General features: G+C 34.8%; 1 protein-coding gene across 3 annotated transcripts in view; it reads left to right on the top strand.

The window, feature by feature from the left end:
* Positions 1-569: 569 nt before the first annotated feature.
* Positions 570-25,416, top strand: part of LOC306865500 (sarcosine dehydrogenase, mitochondrial-like) — a 51,081-nt gene continuing 26,234 nt past the window's right edge. For 2 of the 3 annotated variants that reach the window (XM_079410130.1, XM_079410132.1), the window contains exons 1-11: positions 1,266-1,412; positions 2,116-2,442; positions 2,789-2,967; positions 3,150-3,329; positions 3,473-3,596; positions 4,722-4,822; positions 7,099-7,203; positions 14,090-14,219; positions 17,314-17,400; positions 22,533-22,623; positions 23,387-23,528. In XM_079410130.1, coding sequence (XP_079266256.1) covers positions 1,331-1,412; positions 2,116-2,442; positions 2,789-2,967; positions 3,150-3,329; positions 3,473-3,596; positions 4,722-4,822; positions 7,099-7,203; positions 14,090-14,219; positions 17,314-17,400; positions 22,533-22,623; positions 23,387-23,528 — 1,548 coding nt within the window. In that variant the 5' untranslated portion in view covers positions 1,266-1,330. Of the gene's footprint in view, positions 688-1,265; positions 1,413-2,115; positions 2,443-2,788; positions 2,968-3,149; positions 3,330-3,472; positions 3,597-4,721; positions 4,823-7,098; positions 7,204-14,089; positions 14,220-17,313; positions 17,401-22,532; positions 22,624-23,386; positions 23,529-25,416 lie in introns of those variants that run through there. The other variant, XM_079410131.1, reaches the window with a different exon arrangement.

Raw genomic sequence — 25,416 nt, 5'->3', positions numbered from 1 at the left:
AGATGAGAAACAGTCGATCCAACAATACAGACGAGCTGAAGAATCAATAGTGCCTCAGCAGAGCCACAAGATGATCGCTACCATACCACACCTCACTGATGCTGGAGTTTGTGCTAAAGGAGCCACGACCAAGTATTGAGTGCAGAAATGAACATACTTTAAAGAACTTTTCTGTTTTGCAAATCCTTTTTTTGATTGATCTTAGGAAATATTCTAATATTTTGAGATACTGGATTTTTGAGTTTCATGAGCTGTAAGCTCTAATCATCAAAATTAAAACAAACTTTTGAAATGTTGTCTTTACATGTAATGAATGTAGAATATATGAATGTTTCACTTTTTGAAAAAAGTTACCAAACAAAATTGAACTTTTTCACGATATTCTAAAATTTTGAGATGCACCTGTGTAATATATATATATATATATATATATATATATATGCATACAACGTAGTAAATAACATTTCTTTCTTACCATTGTTTCTGCAGTCAGACTGAATCTACTACAAATTTGCAGTTGGTGGGTGGAGAGTTTACACTAGGGTTAACATGTCTAGTTGGCAGCTCGCATGGATCTGAGCTGCAGGCAACAGGACGTTTAAACTGCAGTGTGCACTAAACCTCTGCAACAGCAAAACCATTTCTTGTGTTTTTTGTTTTTTCCTCGTGGATTTATTCATCTGACAGGTAAGCAATGCATGAATTGTTCTGGAACTCTCTGAAAAACCCTCAGGCTGCCTCAAAACCAGTTGCCTATACAGCATTTAGACTCCCTCTTTTCTGATGTTTTGAAACGTCAAGTTAACAGATTGAAAACGTAAAGTAAGGCCACTTTTAACCCAAATTTAACGTTTCATACTTAAAATTTTTGAATCTCCAAATTGTACAAATTAATGAAAGAACAGACAACCAATCATAAATCCCTCATTACTTTATTAAATATTCGTGCACATTCGCCCAAAACACTTTTAGTGTCTGAGGTAACGTCAAAAAGTTATGTCCGCTCATAAAAGTCCAGGATTTTAAAGTCTATGAAACTTTCATAAACTGACAGTCAAGCATTTATTGCAAAAGGTCGCGTCTCGCGTGCTCTGTCAGTCTGACACCCGTCGATGATATTAATAATCGCCTGACTAGTGACTACTACAGCGGAGCCCCCTCTAATCCTGATTGAAATGTGAAATCTGTAACAGATCAAACGTGTTTGTCGGCTCTCCGTTTGTTTGGCTCATTCACTCATCTGCAGTTCTGACGTTCGCCACTGCACAGCTGTGTTCGTTCACATGCTCAGTCAGCAAACAGCCATATTTGAGCACCAGTTTCTCTGATTATGAACATATCTAACAGCAGTCTCACACTCTTACAGGAGCAGTTAACAAACAGAGGACTTACGCTCTTTCAGGAAGCTTTAGGTGAGTGACACAAACGTGTAGTGGAGTTACTACTGAGTACTCAACTAATGACCTACTTCAGACGCTGCCTGCTTTATGGTCTTATGTTTTTTTTTCAGTACATGCTATATCTGTTTTACAAAACGTGTGAATTGTGTTTGAATTGTTGACTGTTTTCTACGTTATTCTTTATTTAGTTGTCAAGTAGTTGACAATTTCATCGTGTTTGCATTGCATACGTTGGGAGTTGCAAAAATGCTTCAGCATTTTGCATCATGTTCTTATTTCTAGGTGATTGGTTTTGTTGAACAATGTGGAGAGTAAGGCTGAATTTTCTATATTTAAAACATTTCTGTATTCAAAACATTTCACATGACAAAGCTGCACTAAGACTTAATGTAAGCTGACTCACAACTGTGTTAAGAATATAATAAAAATAGAGAAATGATACTTTTAGATTTAGATAAATTAATTAAATACATTTAAATTTTTAATAGACAAGTAAAATCGCAACTATTTAATATAATGTATTATTTGAAGGGGAAAATCTTTTTAAAAATGGGTTGACATTTATTCTCTGTCAGATAATGATATTGAATGAATAAATAAATAAACAAACAATGTGACATAAAAATAGGCCCAGCACTGAACTGTGAGGGATTCCTTTACAGTCTATTAACATTTTGTAATAAAAGTATGTGTTTATGGTGTTGTTCCGTTGCAGGGGCCATGGCCTTCTTGGGAACAGCAGCACAGAGGGTGATGGCATGCCGGCAGCCCCTCACGCCCCTCTGCCGTGCCACCACACGCTGCTATAGCTCCCAGTCGACACACATCACAGAGAAGTGCGTCCCCTATGAGAAGACACTCAAACAGGAGGACGGCCTCAGTGGGCCCACCAAACCGCTGCTGAAGTCTGCAGATGTTGTGGTGATTGGAGGAGGAAGCCTGGGTTGCCAGACCCTCTACCACCTTTGTAAACTGGGCATGACCAATGTAGTTCTGCTGGAGAGGGACAGATTGACTGCAGGCACCACCTGGCACACGGCAGGTATTGCACTTTTACTTTGTGATTAAAGAGTTTCTTTCTGTGCTCCAAAAAATAAAATAAAGAGTATTCATCAGAGTATTCATCAGTATTCATCAGTTTAAAAACAATCTAGGTTAGATTGCATGTACACAATGTAGAAAATTTCGTTTGTTGCAAAGCTGATTTAATTCCTCACTTGTACAGTGTAGTTGAAGAGTTTCCTCCATGAATAGGCTTACGGAGTTGGTTTTATAATAGTTAAAGCCAAATCCTTGGGCGTAGCAGTCTGTCAAATACAAATGAGCTCCAGCTGGTCTTTTGAATTTTGTTTCTGTTTGTATAATACAATCTTACTACCTTCTCACAGGACTTTTGTGGCAGTTAAGACCTAGTGATACCGAGGTGGAGCTGTTGGCTCACACTCGCAACGTGATCAGCTCAGAGTTGGAGGAGGAGACTGGCCTCGAGACAGGTTGGATCCAAAATGGAGGCCTGTTCATTGCTTCCAACAAGCAGCGACTGGACGAATACAAGCGCCTCATGTCGGTATGGCACAAATTCTAAACCTCACATCTTGCCAAGACGGGGCTGTGCAGTAAAATTGCAAAAACAAATGATTTGAATAAATTAATTCTAGCCTTGCCTAGAAAATCTTTAGTTTATTAAACCTAATGAATGAAATGTGAGATAATCTGATAAGTAAAATACTCATAGATTTTGCATTTCAGCTGGGTAAAGCGTACGATATTGAGTCATACGTCCTGTCACCTGCTGAGACCAAGGACCTGTATCCTCTGATGAATGTGAAAGATCTTTATGGCACGCTCTATGTGCCTAAAGATGGCACCATGGACCCAGCGGGCACCTGTACCACCCTCTCCAGAGCAGCCACCGCACGCGGTGCCACTGTACGTCTCCATACCCTTTACTTTTTTAAGTGATTCTTGAGTTATTCTATATGTAAGCTAATGGAGCACAGGGGGAATTACTGTATTGTAAGCCAGTGAACTGAATGTATGAACAATATTGATATGTTTACCATTGATTACAGGTGATTGAGAACTGTCCAGTGACGGGTATCCAGGTTAAGGTTGATGATTTGGGCGTTAAGAGAGTGAAAGCGGTGGAAACTGCTCATGGGACCATCCAAACCCCATGTGTGGTGAATTGTGCAGGTCAGAATGGTGCAGACTTCACCAGCAGAGGGCAGTCTGTGATAGCGAAATGACATTTAACACAAGTTTTTTCAAAATGTCAGTCACTTATTTCATTAAATGATCCATTACGAAAGCTGATTTTTTAATTATATTTGTCTAAATTACCTTAAAATGTAACAACATTCTTGACCATAGCTGGAAAAAAAAACATCTAAACACTTTGGAAAGGTTATACTACTATTATTTTGTAATTTCATCTGAATATCAAAGAGTTTTGAGGTTAATTGATCTAATTTTGTGTGTCTTGAAAATAGTGTTCATGGCACGTTACTAGTGTTGTTATTTTTAAATGTAATATTTATTGTAATTAATGGGGTTATTATTTAATATTTCTTTGAATTAGATGTACATTTCAGACCTCTTTGCTTTTATTAAAACCTATAGGCTAACTGAGTGAAATCATTTGCTTTGCATTCATAGTGTTGCTATTCACATATTTTCAATTAAAATATGGGCAATGAAATATGTTAATATGCATATACCTGTATAATCAAATTAATTATATAAAGAATTTACCTTTCAGATGAATCTCATTTACTGGGTTTCTGCTTTGCCTGTTATCAGTTACTCAATTATTCATCTAAGTTGTCAAATTAGAGTTTTAAAATAGAATAGTTGATTAGTATTTGACATGAAATTACCCTTTAAATCATTCAGAAATATTCATAAGAATGATATAAAACGTCATTTATGCATTCTGTAAAAGTATAGCCAGGTAGTGGGTAATTTTCTTATTGACGAGTTCATTTGCAAAAACAGAACTCAGTTTTTAACAATTAAAAAAAAAAGAAATCATATTTTTTCATTGTGCGTTCCAATTAATCTCAATCAAACTGCAGTTGGGTTATTCTGATTAGGTTAAAAAAATACAGCTAACTAACACAATAAAAACATGATAACATATGATTTTTGAAATTTAAAAAAACTTAATATGCTTTTATTTGAATTAGTGTTTACTTAATGATTATTTAATGTAAATGTTTAAATATTTTAAGTATATTTTTCAAATGTATTTCATTATCAAATCTCATCAAGTATCTGCTCAAATACTATATAATACAGCAAAATCCTGTGTTTTTTCAGGTGTCTGGGCCACTAAGTTGGGGGAAATGGCAGGTGTCAATGTTCCTTTGATTGCCATGCACCATGCTTACGTCGTCACAGAAAGAATCGAGGGAATTCAGGTGAGATTTTAAATGAGTCTCACTGTCCAGTTCAGCACAGCATAGATCTTTAGAATTTAATGTACAGAACACAGCAGACACACTCACATTCACATCATTAAGAGGAGAAATGCACATATTACAGAACAGTGAAGCGGTAATTTGCATGATTTATTCATACCACGGTGCATGCAGGGAAACAGAGTCCAGCATCCATTATTGATTGATATTAATGATTATACAAGAAAAAAAATTACAGAAGAGTTCCATCACTTTATTATGCGATATTTTGTTTCTAAACACCTGCAGTCCAGTTTAACCATGTGCTGCAATAGCACTGCTTCATATTTAAATGTAATTAGCTATGTTTTTAGTGCAAATATACATCCTATTTTTTTATTTAATGCAAACGTTTTTACATTTAGTCATTAAGCATTTTTATTCAAGTTATTCCAAATTGAGTTATTCCACTTGTCCCTTCCAACTAGTGCTGCATTGATGCTGCATTGATGCTGCATTTTACATCTTGTATAAGTGCTTTTTTGTCTTTACAGTGTCTATAGAAGACTTGTGCTAAATTAAAAAATGTTACCAAGGAAACCAAGGAATTGTACTAAATTAAATGTGCTACCAAGGAAACCAAAGAAAATGACATGTGACAGACAAGCATCAGTTGGTGTGAAAATCATCAATAGATCAGTAATGTTTCACACTAGATTACTGTTTCCCAGCAGCCATGGAGTTACATTTATATGTATTTACTTGCAATATTAAAGTATCATTATATATTATGAACAAATTTTAAATATATACACTGCTGTTCAAATAGATTCTTGCACTCATTAAGGCTGCATTTATTTGATCCAAAATACAGAAATAACAGTGATATTGTGAAATATCATTGCAGTTTAAAATAAGTTTTCTATTTAATATGCTTTAATATATTATTTATTTCTGTGAAGTAAAGCCAAATTTTCATCAGCCATAACTCTAGTCTTCAGTGTTACATGATCCTTCAGAAATCATTCTAATATGCTGATTTATTATCAATGTTGGAATAAAAAGTTAAAAAGAACAGCATTTATTCAAAATCACTTTATCAATGTGTAACATCCTTGCTGAAAAAAATAATTTTTCAAAAAAAAAGTACAGATCCCAAACTTTTGAACAGTAGTGTATATATTGTTACAAAATATTTCTATTGTGAAAAAAATGCTGTTCTTTTTTTTTTTTTTTTTTTCTATTCATCAAAGAATCTTTATAAAACAAAATAAAAAAAAAAAAAGTAAAGTGCATGTTCCAAATAATATTGAAGACAAAAATTTGTTACTAAAATTGATCCTGTTTGTAGTGGGGCCAATAAAAATGGCAGATTAATTAAAAAGGAATTTTCTAGACATCATGGCAACTGATATTTATTAAATGAAGTTCACATGCTGTTTTAATTGGTCATGAATCACCGTGAAGCTGTACACTGCAAGATTGTATTTTTCTGCATTATGCCCCTCAACTTAGCACTCAAAACCAACAAAAATTTAGTTCAGCACTGATTTTGTCACCGCTTTCGCACCTTTTCCTGATAATTCTGTAGTAAGTCTGTAATTCCTTTAGTGAACTGTTGTCTTGCTCGATTCATGTTAAACTGCAGTGCAGATAAAACACAACAGTGGCCGTGGCATACTGTGGATTATGCAACACTGTGTGTGTGTTTGTGTGAGCTTGTAGTTTGATGTGTTACTCCTCACAGAGGCCAGCAAGTCATCATTGAGAAGGAAGAGATTAAATGTTTGTCATTCACGTGATGTGCTAGTGAAGCTGATTGACCTTTTTGTTTCTGAAGGGACTGTGAAACTGAGAAAATAAATAGTTTTTAGCGTTGCTGATAATAATGTTTCTTGAGCAGCAAATCAGTATATTAGAATGATTTCTGAAGGATCACGTGACACTGAAGACTGGAGTAATGATGCTGAAAATTCAGCTTTGTATAAATTACACTTTAAAATACATTAATATAGAAAATAGTTCATTTAAATTGTAATATTATTATTGTTTTTACTGCATTTTGATGAAATAAATGCAACCTTGGTGAAAAGAAGAGACTTCTTTCGAAAACCTGAATTCTTCCGAGCGTTTGAATGGTAGTGTGTGACTGAACACACTGCTCGTATCAGCATGTGGTGAGAAGGAGTCATGTTGTTGTTTAGTAAAGCACCATATGGCTGCTGCAAAAAGCCTTGTCATACATGAACATAATGAGTTTGCTTTTGAAATATGATATGAACTTGTTTTTTCACTAGAATATGCCTAATGTCAGGGACCATGATGCATCAGTCTACCTCCGTCTGCAGGGTGATGCTCTCTCTGTGGGAGGCTACGAACAGAACCCCATATTCTGGAACAATGTAAGTTGTAATAACTATGTTTCCAAATCGGACAGTAAAATAATTTAACCGAGACATAAGTTGCTATTCTTTGTTTATTCTTGTTTATGTGATATATTTTCTGTTTTTGGTTTGAGTTCCACAACCTATATTTTAGTTCACATATACGTGATCACACACTGCTTATGGGTAGTTTCCACTTACAATTTGATATGATGTGGATTTCATGTGCGCATTAGGTGTGTAACTGATGTTTCATCAAAATATCTCAAAGCATGTTTCTTGTTAGTGATTCATAATGTACCTTATTGGTCATCGGCTGATATTAATGATTTTAAATGAGCATTGATCGATATTGGATAATTGTGCATGCTACTTTCTGTTAAGTTAATTTTTACAATCATTTTAGAAACATTTCAGTCTTATTTTAGTATTATTTACATGTATAATATTTATTACTGTTTTGAATTAGCTTTTATATCACGTTTTCATTTCAGTTTTAGTAATTCTGTTATGTGCTTTTGTCATTTAGTTTTTTTTATAATATTTCTATTCGGCTTTAATTTATGTAATTTGAGTAATTGTAACTTAGACTTATTTAATTCCATTTAGTTGCAAAGGCAAGATTTCTACTTTTAAGGTTTTCATCTAATATTTAGGCTATACTTTTATCAGCTTTATTTCACTTCTACCAACTGAAGATGCATGTCCATCTTTTGTACTACAGTTCTAATTGTATATTTAGTGAGCTTTTATTTGATTATTATTCAATACCAGCTCATAGGATATTCTCTCACTGGTAACTAAGGCTGGTGCTGCTCTTCTCATAAATGGGATCATTCTGAAATGACCTAATGGCAGAAAAATCCTGATGCATTTGTGTAAGTCTGAAGAATTGGAGGTTTATGTACTCTGTGTGTGTGTTTGAGTCCGCTCTTGATGTGTATCTTTTAGTACACCTGCAGTATCACTTTCAGAAGTCTCTTAATGAACTCCTGTGCTCCATGTGCATGTGTAGTGTTTCTGTCAGTACAGCATTATTTGAGGCTCTCCACTAAAGTTTGATTGTAAAGGTTTGAGTATGTATTATCTCTAATTCTAATATGGCAAAAGATAAAGGCATACAAATATTTAAAAGGGGTCATATGACATTGCTAAAAATAACATTATTTGGTGTAATGCAATGCGTTTATGTGGTTTAAGGTTCAAAAACACATTATTTTCCACATACCTTACATTATTGTTGCTCCTGTCTGCCCCGCCTTACTGAAACGCGTCTATTTTTACAAAGCTTACCGTTCTGAAAAGCACGGCATGCTTTGATTGGCCAGCTATCCATGGTGTTGTGATTGGCCAAATTCGTTGAAAACGGAAATGTAATGCCTTTTATCATATTTGCAAACACACAGCGTCTCCATGATATGGTGGTGGCGGCAACAATACTAAAGAGAATAAAAGTTTTCTTCTTTCTTTGCATAAACATTTGGGAGGTGTTATGCAAATCTTCCAACAGTGACGTAGATTTGTGGGGGCGTGTTTAAATGAGGCGTTTTAGGCGTGGACGAGTCTTAAAGGGGTGGTTGACTTTTTTTCTAGGCTTGATTGTGTTTATGGGGTGCAGTCTAACATGTTAATACTACTTTTTTTTGTTGTTTTTTTAAAAACCATTATTTTTCACATTATGTACCTTTATTCAACACTGCTCTGTTCCTTCTCCTATAAAAGCTCTGATGATTTGTTGTTTTTATGAAGCCCCTCTCTCAGAAAGACGCGATGGGCTCAGATTGGTTAGCTGGCTCAGTGTGTTGTGATTCGCTAAACCGCCAGTGCGTGTCTAAACGTCCCGCCCCTCATCTCAGCGGCATGTGCTCTGGTTGTATTGTAAACAATGACGTCGTCAACATCGCTTATCAATTTGAGCCCGATTGAGACGCAGAGGATATTAGTGAAGAGGGTCACGCAGAACCTGTGCAAGCATGGCTCTTAATGGTATGTTTTTTGTTTGTTGTTGTCTCATACTTTTAGATATGCTGTTATTTGTAAATGCTACTATGTTAGCTTTTAATATACGCTTAATGGGAATGCAAGGAACAGGATTGAGAACCGCTGCTTTAGAAACTTGTGAATCCATTACGATCTTTAGAAGACAGAATCGTGATTTATATATGAATAGATTTTTACGTGCACCCCTAGTTTTCTCTTCCTCTTCTCTAAAACAGCGTAACATGGCTTCGCCCCCTTTGTGACATCACAAACCCGGGAAGTAATGAAGTGTACCACCATTTCCACACAAAATATGAAGCAGCAAAATGGTTTTAAACATTGATAATAATCAGAAATGTTTCTTGAGTCAAATAAATTGTAATGATTTCTTTAAGATCATGAGACACTGAAAACTGGAGTAATGATGAAGAAAATTCTGCTTTGCATCACAGGAATAACATTACGTTTTATAATATATTAAAATTGGAAACTTTTTTTTACTTTAATCAAATAAATTCAGCATTGAGCAGAAGATATTTATTTCAGAATTATTCATTGTAATGCAGGTACTTTAATAATAATAACAATACTATATACTTTATGATAATATATTATAGTACTTTATTATAATATATTTTTATCATGATTATTAAGTGCTGCTTTTAATTTTTACAGGACAGTAGTATGTATTCTTGTGCTAATATATATATATTTTTAATAAGTGTTGGGGGCGTGGCTTGTGGGTGTGACTTGGGGCGTGGCCAGATTTTCCTTCTTTTTTTGTCTCTAGCTGATCACATGCCTGAACACTTGAAATCGCATCATATGTCTCCTTTTAAATCTCTTCACGTTGTTTCTGAGTTTAGGCTTTAACTGCTTTAACTTTAGCGTTTATTTAGTATAATTTATAGACTTATTTTTATTATTTAGTATCATTATATACTATTATTTTAGTTTCATTTTAATTTTAAAGTTTTTGCCATTTTGTTATTTCTATAATTTGTCTATATAGTTTATTTATTGAGTTTTCGTTTTTGTTATACTTTAGTACTTCAAATTAAACAAAATAAATTAAGTATTTTTAAATATTATATTTTATTTCAGTTAATGTTCATTTTATTTCAAGTAATGGATGTTTTTTATGGTTTAATTTTAGTTATCAATAATAAACACTCTAAAAACACTCTAAAATAAAACTGGTGGTGAAACAATTTTTACTCAGAAATTGCTAATAAATGTCACAAATAATTATAAAGAAACAGCAAAGAAACACATTTAATTAAACATGAAATGTTGAAATAGAAATTCTGAAATTTTTTGTCAAACATACTTAATCTTTTCTTTTTATGTTTTGATAGATTTTTAAGCGTCTGAAACGGTATGTAACATACAGTCCAGTCAAATAAGAAGTCGAAAAGGAGATTTAATGTAACTGATATGGGGCTCATGGCACTAATATCAAATTTACTTGTCAAGAAAACTGCATACTGTGCACAACATACTGCAGAAATGTTAAAGTATTACTGTACAGTAGTGTGATATTCCATATGTAGTGTGTGATTGTGAGTGCTTCTGTCTACAGATGTTCCAGTGTAACGCAGTCTGGAGATCAAGTTTTTTACCGTCGCCTCCCATTTGACCACATTTACACTGCATTGCCTTTAAATGATCTCTAGTAGTGTGCTGTGTAATACAACTTTCTCATTAGATTCGCCTTTTGTCAGTTCACGCTTTCACTAGAGAAAGCAACAGTCTATGCTATGACAGCGGCTCGATATCTTAGGGAAGTGCGAAGAATTTGAGAAATGTGTTTGTAGAAACGGTGGCGGTCTCTGAATGAGACTCTGTGAAGCCTGGCTGGGTTCTCAGCACATGCAGCCTCTACAGTTTTATTTTTACACTTCAGTCTGCTCTACACCGGCCACATATTCTCTCCATTTCTGCGATCAGCATTTCATCAGCTGTCAGATTGCTCACACCGTCTTTCCCATGCTTTCGAGTTCATTGACAGTCCCCTGTGGCAGCGAGAGAAGACAGTGACAAGCAGAGGACTTTGCTTAAATAAAACTACAAATTGAGAAGTGTTCATGGTGGAAGCATGCTTGCTGTGCCAAGAAAGTGAAGTTGGAGCTGTGCAGATAGTGGGACGAGGTTCAGTCTGTTAAAATTAACATTAAATCAAAACTGACTCTATAAATGTTCTTAATAGATGTCTTATTATGCTGTAAAGAATAAAACTGACTTCACTATAATAGATGAAGCTGTAATAGATATATAACCGATTTGAAATAGCAAGTCAAAATTGTGAGATATAAACTTCAAATTGTGAAATACTCCAAATTCAAAGTGTAAAGTCTGAATTGCGAAATATAACGTCTGAATTGCGAGAGGTAAAGTCCGAATTGTGAAACTCAGAACTGAGAAATGTAAAGTCTGAATTGCGATATATAACATCTAAATTACAAGATAAAACATCTAAATTGTGAGAGAAAACGTCTGAATTGCAAGATATAATGGCCGGATTGTGAGATATAGGTCCAGTTTCACAGACAGGGCTTAGACTAAGCCAGGATTAGGCCATAGTTCAATTAGGACATTTAAGTAATGTTTATAAACATGCTTAGAAAAAAACATTACTGGGGTGCATCTTGAGATGAAACAAAGGCACTGATATATTTTAAGATCAATCAGTGCAAGTTTATTTTAGTTGAAACAGCTCTGACTAACATTTTAGTCTAGGGACTAGGCTTAAGCCTTGTCTGTGAAACCGGGGGATAAACTCGTAATTCAAAGGAGAAAAATGTGAATGGACCTTTTTCACATCTCTGGGTTTCTCAGCAGCGGAAGTCGTCATAGTTGGGTTAACTTCAACAGCAGTGAATGGGAGAGTACCACAAATATGTTTTTTGCATTCCCATTTGCTCAAATAGCTAAATAAAAAAAAATTGAGAGTCAGAAGAGAGAACGATGTCAAATTTACCGTCCCTTCCATAGACTCTGCATTAGAAAAACCCTCGCATTAGTGATAACTAGTTATTTAGAAATTTGATGCAAAGGGGATATAATACAAAGTATAGTGTTATAAATGTATGCATTTAAAAAAAAATCTAAATCTAAAAAACTTTATGATGCTGATGACCGTTAAATGTGTCATCACAGTCTTGTGAAAAAAGGGTCCATTGTGAGATAAAAAGTTGTAATTACATTTTTAGTTTTTTCTGTGGCGGAAACAAAAAATAGAATTGCGAGAAGTAAAGTCTGAATTTAAAGTCTGAGTTGCATGGAAAAAAAGTCATAATTCTGAGTTTATATCTCGCATTTCTGTCTTTTGTGGGACTTTTTTGTGATTTAAAAAAATTGTAATTACCTTTTTTTTTTTTTTTTTTTTTTTTTATCCTGTGGCAGAAACAGGCTTCTTTTAAAACCACAAACACACAGATCCTCCATAGGGTTTAGCAAAGGGTCATTTGGACACCAGCAGTTTAAGATGATTGGTGCTACATATGTAATCATCCAGTACAGGGCTCTACATTAACGCTTGTCCGGGACAAGTGAATGTTTTGGACGGGCAAGTGAAAGAAATTTACTTGCCCAATCGGACAAGTAACTTAGTCAATACCAAAAACAATAATATCTGCCTTTATTTATGATTTAGCCTTTGTTATAGGGGTGTGCTATATATATATATATATATATATATATATATATATATATATATATATATATATATATATATATATATATATATATATTAATTAGTTTTTCTTATTTGTAAGTCGCTTTAGATAAAAGCGTCTGCTAAATGACTTAAAGTAAAAGTAATATCGTTTGCGATAATTTCGTAATTGTTGTTTTAACGAGTGTATTGCAAGAATCAAACAAAACACACATACAGAGTGCACGCGTAAAGTCGTCTAGGTTAGACTAGATCACGTGCACGAGCGTTCTTTCGCTGCATGATTCAGGATTACAATGCATGAAGAATGATCAGAAAATTCAAGATAGGAGCAGAAAATGTGTATTTATATAATTTCATATAGTTTCACACGAACATCGAGCACCGTTTTTTGCTCCAAAAACCATCATGATTACAAATGTGAATTTATAACAGTTCAATAAATAAGTTAACATTAAGAGACTTACGTTTTAGACGCCCTATTGCCTGTTTTTGCGCTATTTCAACAACAAAAATAATTCCAAACACATCCACATCACTGTTCTGCGTCTCTGAGCAACATGACAGTGTTTCGTTCCTTAATGATGCCACCTACTGGTGGTTTTAATTTCACATTTACAGTATTTTAAAATTTTTATATCAGTTTTCAACATTTTATTTCAGATGCAGTTTCTGTGTTTCCTTTGCATTGCAACGATGGATTTAGTTGATACTGATTTAATTTGTTTGGTAACAGCCCAAATGTCTTATTATACTAATTGTCTGCTTAAATTGAACTCTAATTAAAAAATTACAAATTTAAGTATGAAAATTCACATATAAAAAAGTAAATATTAGCATTTTATTTTTAAGTTTAATATAAAATAATTGTATTTGTAATTAATACTCCCTTTTTACGTTAAAATATAACAGTATAATCACACTTTATTTTTTTATTTAAAAAGAAAAATCTAACTAAATTTTGTTTTGTATAACCACAATAAATAATTATATTTATAACTCAATTTTTTTTTCTCTCTAGGCAAGTAACTTTTATACTCGGACAAGCAAATGAGAAATGTACTTGTCTGAAGGACAACCACATGAGAATGCTTAATGTCAAGCCCTGCAGTAAGACGTTCCTCCTGAATCATAGATTCAGTGCTGGATTTATGAGCTTTATATGAGATTCAGTGAGCTCATCACTTCTGACCAGGTCACTCCATTATTGTGATTATTAAATTGTGTATTTGTTCTGTGATCCTGCAGGTGTCTGATAGGTTTGCCTTCAGCTTGTTTGATCTGGACTGGGATGTGTTTATGCAGCACATTGACGGTGCCGTGAACAGAGTACCTGCTCTGGAACAAACTGGAATCAAATCCACTGTCTGTGGTCCAGGTACATAAACGCACACACAGACAAATGCATCAAATGCTCATTTGACAACATCTGTTTCTGATACATTTAAAATAACTGGCTCATAAGGGTTGTCTGTTTGGGAATCAATCTACATTTTTCATGCTGTATGTTTTTGAATCACTAAAAAGAATCGGCTCACATGAGTCATTTGTTCAGGAATCAAACTACATTTTTACATACAGATATTTATATTGCAGTGTAGTTGTAGTATCCTTATCGGAGCATTACACAGACTTTATGACAGTAAGTTTGAGCTCGCTGTGCTCTGCCAGTCCATCTCACCAGGTGATTCGCTAAATAGGCTGCCAGTCAAATGACTCTGCACTCTGATTGGCTGATTTGTCACCATTCCAGCTCTCTCCAGAGATTCAGTCAACCAGTACTGGCTGTAATAAAAGATGACAGGTATGAAATGCCGCTAACACACTGTAGTGGCTGTCGGTCACTTGCAGACGGGTGTCGGGTCAGTAGATGAGCGCTCCTCAAATCACTTTAAGAGAGTGCTAGCAAAGACTCATTCACTCACTCGTCAGCTATTAAAAACGAGATGTTGAGCATATGTATAATTCAGCTCTGCTATCATTGGACTTTGCATGAATCCCATTTAACACTTAATTATACATTTTGGTGTGACCGCGGTCTCCCACTGGCCATTGACTGCATCCACTTTAGTCAAGAACTGCACTTGGAAATCACTGTTACTTGATTGAAGGCCACCTGTGTGCGGTGGTGATTCACATGATTTCAGATTAAATGTAGAAGTGTGTTTGCTGCTCGCACTCATGCTGTCTCTCATTGGCCTGCCGTGATGCGAGTCAGTATATCATGAACATTGGTCAGAGGTCTTGATTCACTAAACATTGATGACTCAATTAACTATGACACCATTATGTGGTTTCACATGAAATATTATGCTGTATAATATGATTACTGATATCCTTTGAGATCTGGTCTGGATATTTTGTTTATCATGATTTTTGTTAAATATTACAGTATCATGAAATATGCAAAATGTTTTTTATTTCGGCTGTTTCTTTCATTTTATGGTGCATTGTGGGAATTTTTAGAATACTAAATACTATATAATATAATACATACTTACAATATATACTTATAATACTAAACTTGAACTTTTAAACAATTAAAATGATCTAAATTCTTTAAATGTACATATAATTAAAATATATACATGAATTTATTTTAATTGAATTAAAAAATACAGTAAAAACAGTAATATTGTGAAATATTAATACCAACTTTAATTAACTGTTTTCTATTTGAATACATTGTAAAATGTAATTTATTCCTGTGATATAAAGCTGAAATTTTAGCATCATTACTCCAGTGATACATTTTTCTTTTAAAATGAACATTTACATAGTTTTTTTTTATATAAAGAGTATTTATTTGAAATGGATGTCTTTTGCAACTCTAAATGTATTTTATAAAAATGAAAAGGAAACAGTTTTTTACTCCTAATGATAATTTAATTTGTAATGAAGAATTTTTATTGAAATAGAAATTCATGATTCATCTAATATTAACCATTTTTAACTAAGAAACAAGATTTTATAATACAATAATGTGACAGATCGTTCGTTCATTGAAGCAGAAGTTGCTCAAATTGTAATGTTAATATATTTATAGAATTTGCAAGCAATTTTAAAAATGATAAATTTACAGCATTTTTCACTAATGATCTCACATTTGGACTTCCTATATACATTCTACTCAACTCAAAAGTGTTGTAATTTGAGTTCGGTGGGTTTGATCACACACATTCTCAGTTGGATCATGTTTAGTCACTTTCTTGTGCTCTAAAGCCTTTGGTTTGCTGTTGTTGAAGCCGTGTTTGACACCACAAGGTGACCTCTGAGGACGGTAGTCAGAGCGCTTCGGTCATTTCTCTGAGGCCATAGCTGTGTGTGTGTGTGTGTGTGTGTGTGTGTGTGGATGTATGAATAAGAGCGATGGAGGAGAGGAAGATGGATAAATAAAATATAGCTGCAGCCTCACCCTCTCCTTTTGCTCTCAGAGAGCAAATGATGCTGTGGAAAACACTTTCTCATGTGGAGTAATGGAAAAGGTGTCTCTACTCTTCAACTCTCTTTTTCTGTCTCACCTCTCAATCTCTCTTTGCACTCGCGGCCTTTGTTTCTCCTTGCACTCGTTCGGTTTTGCATTTCTCTCCGTCTCCGATGCTTTTGAGGGTCATCCCACAATATCTTACTACTGAAAGCTTTGACCGTTACGAATAGACCATTAAGTGAGCGCTCAGCAGCGATACATTTTTAAAGAGCCTTTCAGAAAGATCTGATCTGAGCCTCCGGCAGCACCATGTGCCACAGTTTCCCACCTCTCACCCTTATTTTCTTACCTTTTGTGTTTTAAAAGCACCACATTATAAACTCTCAAAGCTATTTTTTTTTTCTGACGTGCTTTTAAAGCGTTAAAGTGTTTTCTTGCACTATAAACAGTCGTAATTTCACTACATGCTAATCCAGAATACATCTAACTGACATTGTACATGTAAATGTAACAATGTTTGTTGCTCAATGTAATATCCTATGTAGGCTAAATGAATATGAATCATAGTGAATAACATTAAGGATTCATGAAACAGTAACTATATCAGCAGATCAGATTTTCAAAATTGTTTTATTGTTATATTTCACCATGATTTATCATGTTAAATTTTGTTAAAATCTTGATTTGAAAAAACAGTACATTTTCAAAAGTTTGTGGTCTGTAAGTTGTTTTGGTTTGTTAAATGTTTTTGAAAGACGTCACTTATATATATATACACACACACACATTATATATATAATGTCTCTATGGTCACTTCTGATCAGTTTAATGTGTCCTTGTTTCCAGCTTAGTTTCCATGAATGATCTGAGATGCTGCAGGGTTTTGTGTTGAGAACGTTAAAGTATGTCAACGTAATAAACTGATCTCTTTTATTTAAAAAAATAAGGGTTCTTCCTGTAGTTTTGGTTAAAAATGCAGTGAATGGAAATGTATTTTGAAATGGAAGTGTATTTTTACTCTCTTTGTTGGTTTGTTTTTCTCCAGAATCTTTCACTGCAGACCACAAGCCCCTGATGGGTGAAGCGCCAGAAGTGAGGGGCTTTTTCCTTGGATGTGGCTTCAACAGTGCAGGTAAGAGCATGGAGCTGAAACACACATACACACACACACACACACACACACACACCTTTCTCTCCCACAGCTGATCAGTGCCAAATGAATTATTTAACCCTGAAACCCTGCAGAGTTTACATGCAAAATCCAATCCCACCCACTCTCCATGTACACGCCACCTACTCAAGATCAACACAACTTGATCTCTGACCCCTGCGTATCCAGTACTTAAGCATCCAGTCTGCTGTAGTAATATCCGTCTCTTCCTGTGCAGTGCACAGTCCTTCACTAGCGACTGTCCTGTACCGTGATGATGCTTCCTGTGACTATTTTAACTAGACTTTTCATTGTATTTTATTTGTACTGTATTTGTACCATATCACTCATTTACATTTTAAATGCAAGATAAAAAAATGCAAATGAAAGCATTTTGAGGTGGTATTTTTGGATGCAGATGGCTCGTGATTTTGAAGGTCAGATGAAACTCAGTCCGGATCTGGAGTAATGCTGATTGTGCTCAGCTTGGGGCCGGGTCACCTTGCAGGCCTCAGACATGCTGACAGACAACAGGCCGTGATCGTGTGAACGGATCAGAATACATGGCCATACGAATCACATTCAGATATTAGACGCATGCTTGCTTTTTTATGACGCATCGATTCCTGACCTCAGCATGCAAAACTCATTTCCTGGAACGAAAGGAGTACAAGAGGCTGTGCTTGGTTATGTTATATGATATACAGTACCAGTCGGAATTCAGACACATTGACTCGTTCCAAACCTGACTTTCTTTATACAGTGTAGAGCTGTTTTTGTCTGGACCCCATTGACACTCTTATTTTTTTATCTTTTTGTATACATTACTAGACAATTTTGGAGTAATTAAGATTTTTTTATGTTTTTGAAAGAACAAAACAATAAAACAGTAATATTGTGAAATAATATTATTACAATTTAAAATAACTATTTTCTATTGTAATATATTAAAATGCAATTTATCCCTGTGATCCAAGCTGAATTTTTAGCATCATTACTCCAGTCTTTAGTCTCACATGATCCTTCAGAAATTATTCTAATATACTGATTTGCTGATCAAGAAACATTTCTTATAATTATTATCAATGTTGAAAACTGTTGTGCTGCATCATATTTTTGTAGAAACTGTTAAACAAATTTGGGGTAAGATGAATACTTTTATTAATTTATTACTTTAATAATTAGAAATTAATACTTTTTAGTGAGCATGCATTAAATTGCTCAAAAGTGACAGTGAAGATGCTTTTGTTATTACCAAAAATGTATTTTAAATAAGTGCTGTTCTTTTGAACTTTCTATTCATAGAATAACTCTGAAAATCACAGTTTCCACAAATATGTAGTTGATAACAATAATACCAATACACCAAAAATAACTGAAAGTAATGGAGCATCAAATCAGCATATTAGAATGATTTCTGAAATATCAAGACACTGAAGACTGGATTAATGATGCTAAAAATTCATCTTATCACAGAAATAATAATATTTTAAAATATATTAAAATAGAAAACAGTACTTTTAAATTGTAATCATTTTTCACAATATCACAGTTTTTACTGTATTTTTCATTAAATAAATACAGCCGAACGTTTATCAGTAGTGTAGGTCATGCAGATTTGGAATGACATGAGGATGAATAAATCATGACATCATTTTCATTTATAGATCACTATTCATTTTTGGACAAACCATTATATAGTCCTTAAACCATGAGATAAACCATTCAGCCTTGAAAGAAGCATTGAAATCCGGGATTAATTGCACATCTTTTGCTCTTGGAGAAAAACGGTGCATTCTAATACAGAGACACTCACCCTATGAATGTCAAAACTGTAATGAGAAGTGCTTCAAGTGGGTATTAGCCTGGTACTTGCAGCCTAAGATGTTGATCAGGGATTCTCCTTGGGTGTGATTGCATCAGAGCTGTGGGATATCATTATGTGTGTGTGTGTCCATCAGTATGCATGACCATGGAGATGCCGTCCTTCCCCGCTGCTTCCATGGTCTGAAACAGCTGGCGAGTTGTTTCAGATCATGGAAACAAACCTCAAAACACCTGTTTTGGCCAGATTTTGTTTGAAATTGTCACATTTCGCTTAAAGTATGTCAGGGCCTTTAGGATGCTGTCTAGGATGCTGTTAGAAGGCAGCTACCTATGTAGGCAGTTCTTAGTTTTGAAATGGAGCCATGTATTTCCATGCACCTACACACACATTTATGTGATCGGGATGACTTGTATAGAGCTCTGAAGCTTCCTTCTCTCTCAACCTCCTTCTCTCTTTCATTTTATTCCCCCTTGTTTTCTTTCTCGTCTCCCCTGACATTTGCAGAAATACCGCTAGTGATTTGGTCGCTGCTTTGATGAAGAAAGAGAACGGGTGTGTATGTGTGTGTGGTGTGTGTCCTGAGAGGAATACATAGACGGGAAAGTCTATCCACATGGTAACATTAACTCATGCAATGTTGAGCTCTCATTCCTGCCCCAACAGCTCAGCAGTAGCTCAACACAGACCAAACACTAACTGCTGTTGAGGCTCTGCAGTCATCAGGGAGGCTCATGGGCTGCACTCTTGATCGAGGACATTTGTAGGCTGATGCACATTGCTCACAAAATGGCAAGAGCTTGCTGAAGTCAGTCACTGAAATCTGGTTGGTTGTGGCCATTTCTAGAGGGGTAAATGTTTCTAATGGTCATTTGGAAGAGGCAACGAGGCACATTAAATGGATATTTCAACCAGAAATAAAAATAATTTACTCGCCCTTGTGTTATGTTGGTACAAACCTGTATGGCATCCTTTCTTCTGTTTTGTCAATACTGTATAAGTCAAAAAAAGAAAAAAATGGACCCCACTTTTACTGAAGGGACAAAAACACATAAACATTCTTCAAAATATCATCTTTTATCTTCCACATAAGAAAGGAAGTCACGTTGGGAAGGGCACGATTAAATGATGAGAATTTCCATTTTTGGGAAAACTGAATCTTTAACTCGAACGCCTTGAGGAAGATTCAGGGTTGGGTGGGAAGTACAAAAATGCTAAATTTCACAATTTTCAAGCAGTTCTCAACAGAAACGGCTCTGGATGATGTAAAAAGCACTGTGTGCGGGTTCAGACGGAAAATGTTTTTGCATCACACTGTGCTCCTTTTTTTCCTTGGGCTTTTCTATGTAAACGCACTAAACAGACGAGTCTCGTGCATGATGCATACAGTCTCTAAATTATAAACACGATCTAAACTTTGCTGAAGAACCTGTTGTTCACAATCTTTCTGGAATCTTATTGATAGTTTATACTTTTATTTTAATCGTTAAAACATCCACCCTTGATGTTATAAAGTAAACAAGTATAACTTTGATCAATAGTGCGCTAACACATAGCACAACTGTGTTTTTCGACGACCCGAGTTCGAATCCCGTCTTAGGATCCTTTGCCGATCCTACTACCCTCTCTTCACCCAATGCTTTCCTGTCTGCTCTCTACTTTCCTGTCCATTAAAAGCATGAAATCCCATAAATAAAACTTAAAAATAAGAATAACTTTGATATACTTATGATATAGATGAATATTTACTGGACTGAAGCTTAGGTTTACTTGATTATCCATGTATCATTCTTTTAAGGAAAATTCTATTTGAATTTAATTATCAAATATGATCATCAGGCTTTTGAGGAATGTTTATTTGTTCACATTTACATTTATTCATTTAGCTGACGCTTTTATCCAAAGCGACTTACAATTGCTATATATGTCAGAGGTCGCACGCCTCTGGAGCAACTAGGGGTTAAGTGTCTTGCTCAGGGACACATTGGTGTCTCACAGTGGATTCGAACCCGGGATCACAGTGGATTCGAATGTATTACATTGTATATTTTGCCCCTACAATAAGAACCATAGATCTTTGATCATGAAACAACTAATTTAAATATCATCTTACTAAGAACCATTATTGCGAGATATAGATTTGCAAACTGATATTTATGATGATGATATATGTATTTTATGCAAGTAATCTGTTATACTTTATAAAATTGATTGCTAGCTGCAAGAATTTTCTTACTTTTTTGGCTATATAAATATCAGTAACTGCACCAAATTGCAATTTTTTGCTCTCAAAATTTAGGTGTTTTTTCCTAAAATGTATGTGTTTTCTCCTATGAACTCCATATTCTGTGGAAGCCCGTTTAAAAAAATGATTTTGACAATTCTTATTTTTTTCCTCTCAGAATAAAAATAAATAATTGAATTGCCAGATATAAACTCTGAATTACAAGAAAAAAGCAGAATTATTGCATTTGATATGTCGAGAATTACTCAATATTGTGTGAGTCAAAATTACCTTTTTTAATTTTTTTTATTCAGTGGTGGAAACGAGCCATAAAAGATGTACGAAATTGCTCCATTTAAAAAAAAAATAGAACTTTCTGACTGTTATTTCATATGTCAGGCCTGACAGGGTTTGAAGAAGTTAAACTTTAAAACATGTGTCTCTAGACCTTTTTCATTCTTCTGCATGTCACGTTTTTAAACACATTCTCTGTGAATGGCATCTAAGACATCACTGTAAGCACCATCTCTGCTTTGTCATGAGTGCTCTAGAAATGCTGAAGAGATAAAGCAGTGACGTGGCATGGACTTCAAGTCCATTACTCAGCGACTCTATAGTTGCCGGCTAATGTTAATGAAGTCATCAGACAGCTAATGAGCCAAAAGTCCTTTAGAGACACCGCCAACTTTCCACGGCACTCGCCACGACTCTTACACTCCAAGATCCTGTCGCCCATTCATTTCACTCTGTTTGATTTGTCTCTCACTTCACAATGTCCTTCATTCCTCCTTGGCATTTCTGTTCATTATTCCTCCCCTGTCCACTCTGAGCTGGCAAAGATTGATTCGCTCTGACGGTACAACTCTGCTGGGTATCGTTTGTGATGAATTGATTGGCAGCTGTCAGTCACATTGTTTCTAGAGAGGTACTTTATGTTGGTAAATGGTGTGCCGTGTTGCTTAGGGTTGTACACAAGTTTGATTGTCTGAAGTAGGATAAAGTTGACTGACGGTTATGAACGTGGCGGGATGGTGATTGACGTATGCTCTGTGATTTGATTGGCAGGTATGATGTTAGGAGGAGGATGTGGCAAAGAGCTGGCTCACTGGATCATTCACGGCCGTCCCGAGAAAGACATGTACGGATATGATATCAGGTACGTTTTGTGTGAACAAGCGTTTCTGTGTGTACTACTTTATATGTACTGTGTTTGAGATGGGACTATCTGTTTTAAAACAAATGCGTTTAAAATAGTAAATCATTATAAATAATCATTTAAATGTTAATTATTAAAAATCCATCAAAATCATATTCATAATCGAATATTAATTATCATTAATTAAATATTAATTTATATTAATTTATTAATTAAATTATTAAAACTCAAAATTGTGCAGCCCAACACATAAGCTCAGTAAACCTAGAGCTTTTTAAAATCACGTTAAATTGTGATTTTTATTAGAATTTTTTTGTTGTTTGTTTTTTTTATCCAAATTGTGCAGCCCTAAATAAGACTATACTGACACTTTAAATGGTGTTTTGTCCAAACTGGTGGAAGAATTCAGACATTTAGGAGCCATTAACCACACCAAACAACACGAAGATCATGCTTTCTACTAAATAAGAGTTTGTTCTTGATTGCAGCTCTACTAGAGTCTGAAGGAGTATTAGAAACCCCACACACAGGTTTTGTTAATATGCAGTGTTCAGTGGCTGCGTAATTGCATCTGTGAAAGGAGCATTATGACCCTGAGCTCAGGACATCAGATGAGAGGTATTACGTAGTTCAGCTGCATTCAGGACGCTCGGAACTCACTGTCCAGCCTACGCTAGCATTCGCTCCTGTGCCTTCAAAATGATGTGACGTCTCTGTATGTGCCTCAGTTTCTTATTTCATCTCTCTTTTTCTGTGTCTGTAGGCGGTTCCACCATTCCCTGACAGACAACAACCGATGGATCCGAGAGCGAAGTCACGAGTCGTATGCCAAAAACTATTCGGTAGTTTTCCCATTTGATGAACCTTTGGCCAGCCGCAACATGAGGAAAGACCCCTTCCACCAGGTTCAGCCCTGCTCTTACTTCTCTTTATCTTTGAACCACTGACTCGATGTCTTTGTTTTACTGTCCATAATAATCAAATATAATTTTATATACGTGCATGCACATAAAATGGCCCATATGAGGGAAAAAAGCCCATTTTATCAAAAGAAGGAAAATGTATCTACTTGAATGGAATCTACTTTTTGATAATATTGTGTCAAATCAGCATTAAAATAAATGGTACCATAAAGGCTGCTACTCAAATCATACAAAGAAATGTTTTCAGGCTGGTCCACCTGAAACAACAGATGTTGCCATTATATAATAATAATAATAATAAATACATTTAAAATACATTTTATTTAAAAAACTACTTAAGATGCTTTTTCCATTGTGTCCATTTCCATTTTCTTATTTCTGACAATGAAGTACAATCTACTTGTCATTACAATAATGATTTTACAAACATAGATTTTTTTATTTTTTTGGGAAAAATTAGGATTTTTGCAAGTAAGTGTAGCAAGGATGCATTACATTGATCAAAAGTGACAGTAAAGACTTTAACATTGTTACATAAATGCCCTTTATTTTTTATTTATAATAATTATTTTAAAAAACGTATTGAAAAAATGTATAGCACTTTTTCACAAAAATGCAGTGTTTTCTATTTCTTTTATATTTCTTTATAAAAAATAAAATAACCACAAATGTGTAAATGGTAGTACATAACAGTGGTAATTGTTAAACTGAATTTAAGGTCATAAAAATAATGGGTCAGTAAAAAAAAAACAATCTTAATGGTCTTAAATGGTCCTTCATTTTCTATTGATTTTGTAGTGAAATATGACCAGAACATATCAGGTATATGGTACGTTTTGCTGTTAGCGTGCCTTTAGCAGTGAGCTTAATTAGCTTCGTCAAGAGAATGATGTAGCTAAGTGCTAATGGGAAACAAATGCGTCTTCCTCATTTTCTCTTTCTCTCTGTCTCAGTTTCCTGCTTTCTCACCCGTCTTCCTGTCAGTTTGTAATCGCTCGTATTGAGACTACAAACTTTCCACAAGCCTGTCCCAAGAACAAATTGTGTTAATCACATCAAAACGTCATCCCTGTAAGTGTAAATCATTATTTAAGTTGAGAAATCTCACAACTTGGCAACTTGGCTTACACTTAGCTAGCCAAAAGTCTTCTGTGTGAATCTATTAGCCAGTGTTTCGCTGCCAGCATCTGTGGGGCTCGAAGGACTTGTTGCTAAGCTACTGCTAAAAAGATGATGCTTAAGTGTTTCCAAAAATACCGCTTTGTTCTGGCTAGGCTCCAGGCGTGAAGCCGCACAAGAAGGCTTCATCCTTGTGAATAATAGCCTGCTGAAATATAGATAGCTAGCAATAATAACACTCTGCGTTCATTTAGACCACTGAGCCTCACTAAGATGACTATAAATTAGACATTCCTCCTGAATATTTCATCTGTTTCTAGCTTGGAAATCTTCCTGAGCTAATCCAGATAAGTGCTAGCAAAGGGACGTGATTCCGATATAACTTGGTTAAAAAGATGCCTGCCTTTCATCTAATCTCCAAAGTTAACTTTTCACCCTTCATTCATATTAATATATAGAAATGTTGAGCAGCGTTTTGTGTTTGAGTAAATTGTGTTTGTGTTTGAGTAAATCAAAAATATTATTATTTTATAGTCTATTAAATGGGTTAAAAACTGTGGATTGAAAACCCAGGATTTGTTTTTTTTATTATTTTTTTATCATTCTGTTGAGAAGTTTGAAAAGGTTTGCATTTGAATAAAAAAAAAGTACAAGTATTCTGGAATTATAATTGTTTTCCCCAAAAATAGCTATTCAAGTATTTTTGTGAGAATTCCTAAAAAAATTAAATTTCATATCGCAATATAAATCG

This window comes from Barbus barbus (genome assembly GCF_936440315.1).
Source record: "Barbus barbus genome assembly, chromosome: 47".
NCBI lineage: Eukaryota > Metazoa > Chordata > Actinopteri > Cypriniformes > Cyprinidae > Barbus > Barbus barbus.
This window is presented reverse-complemented; position numbering and strand designations above follow the sequence as displayed.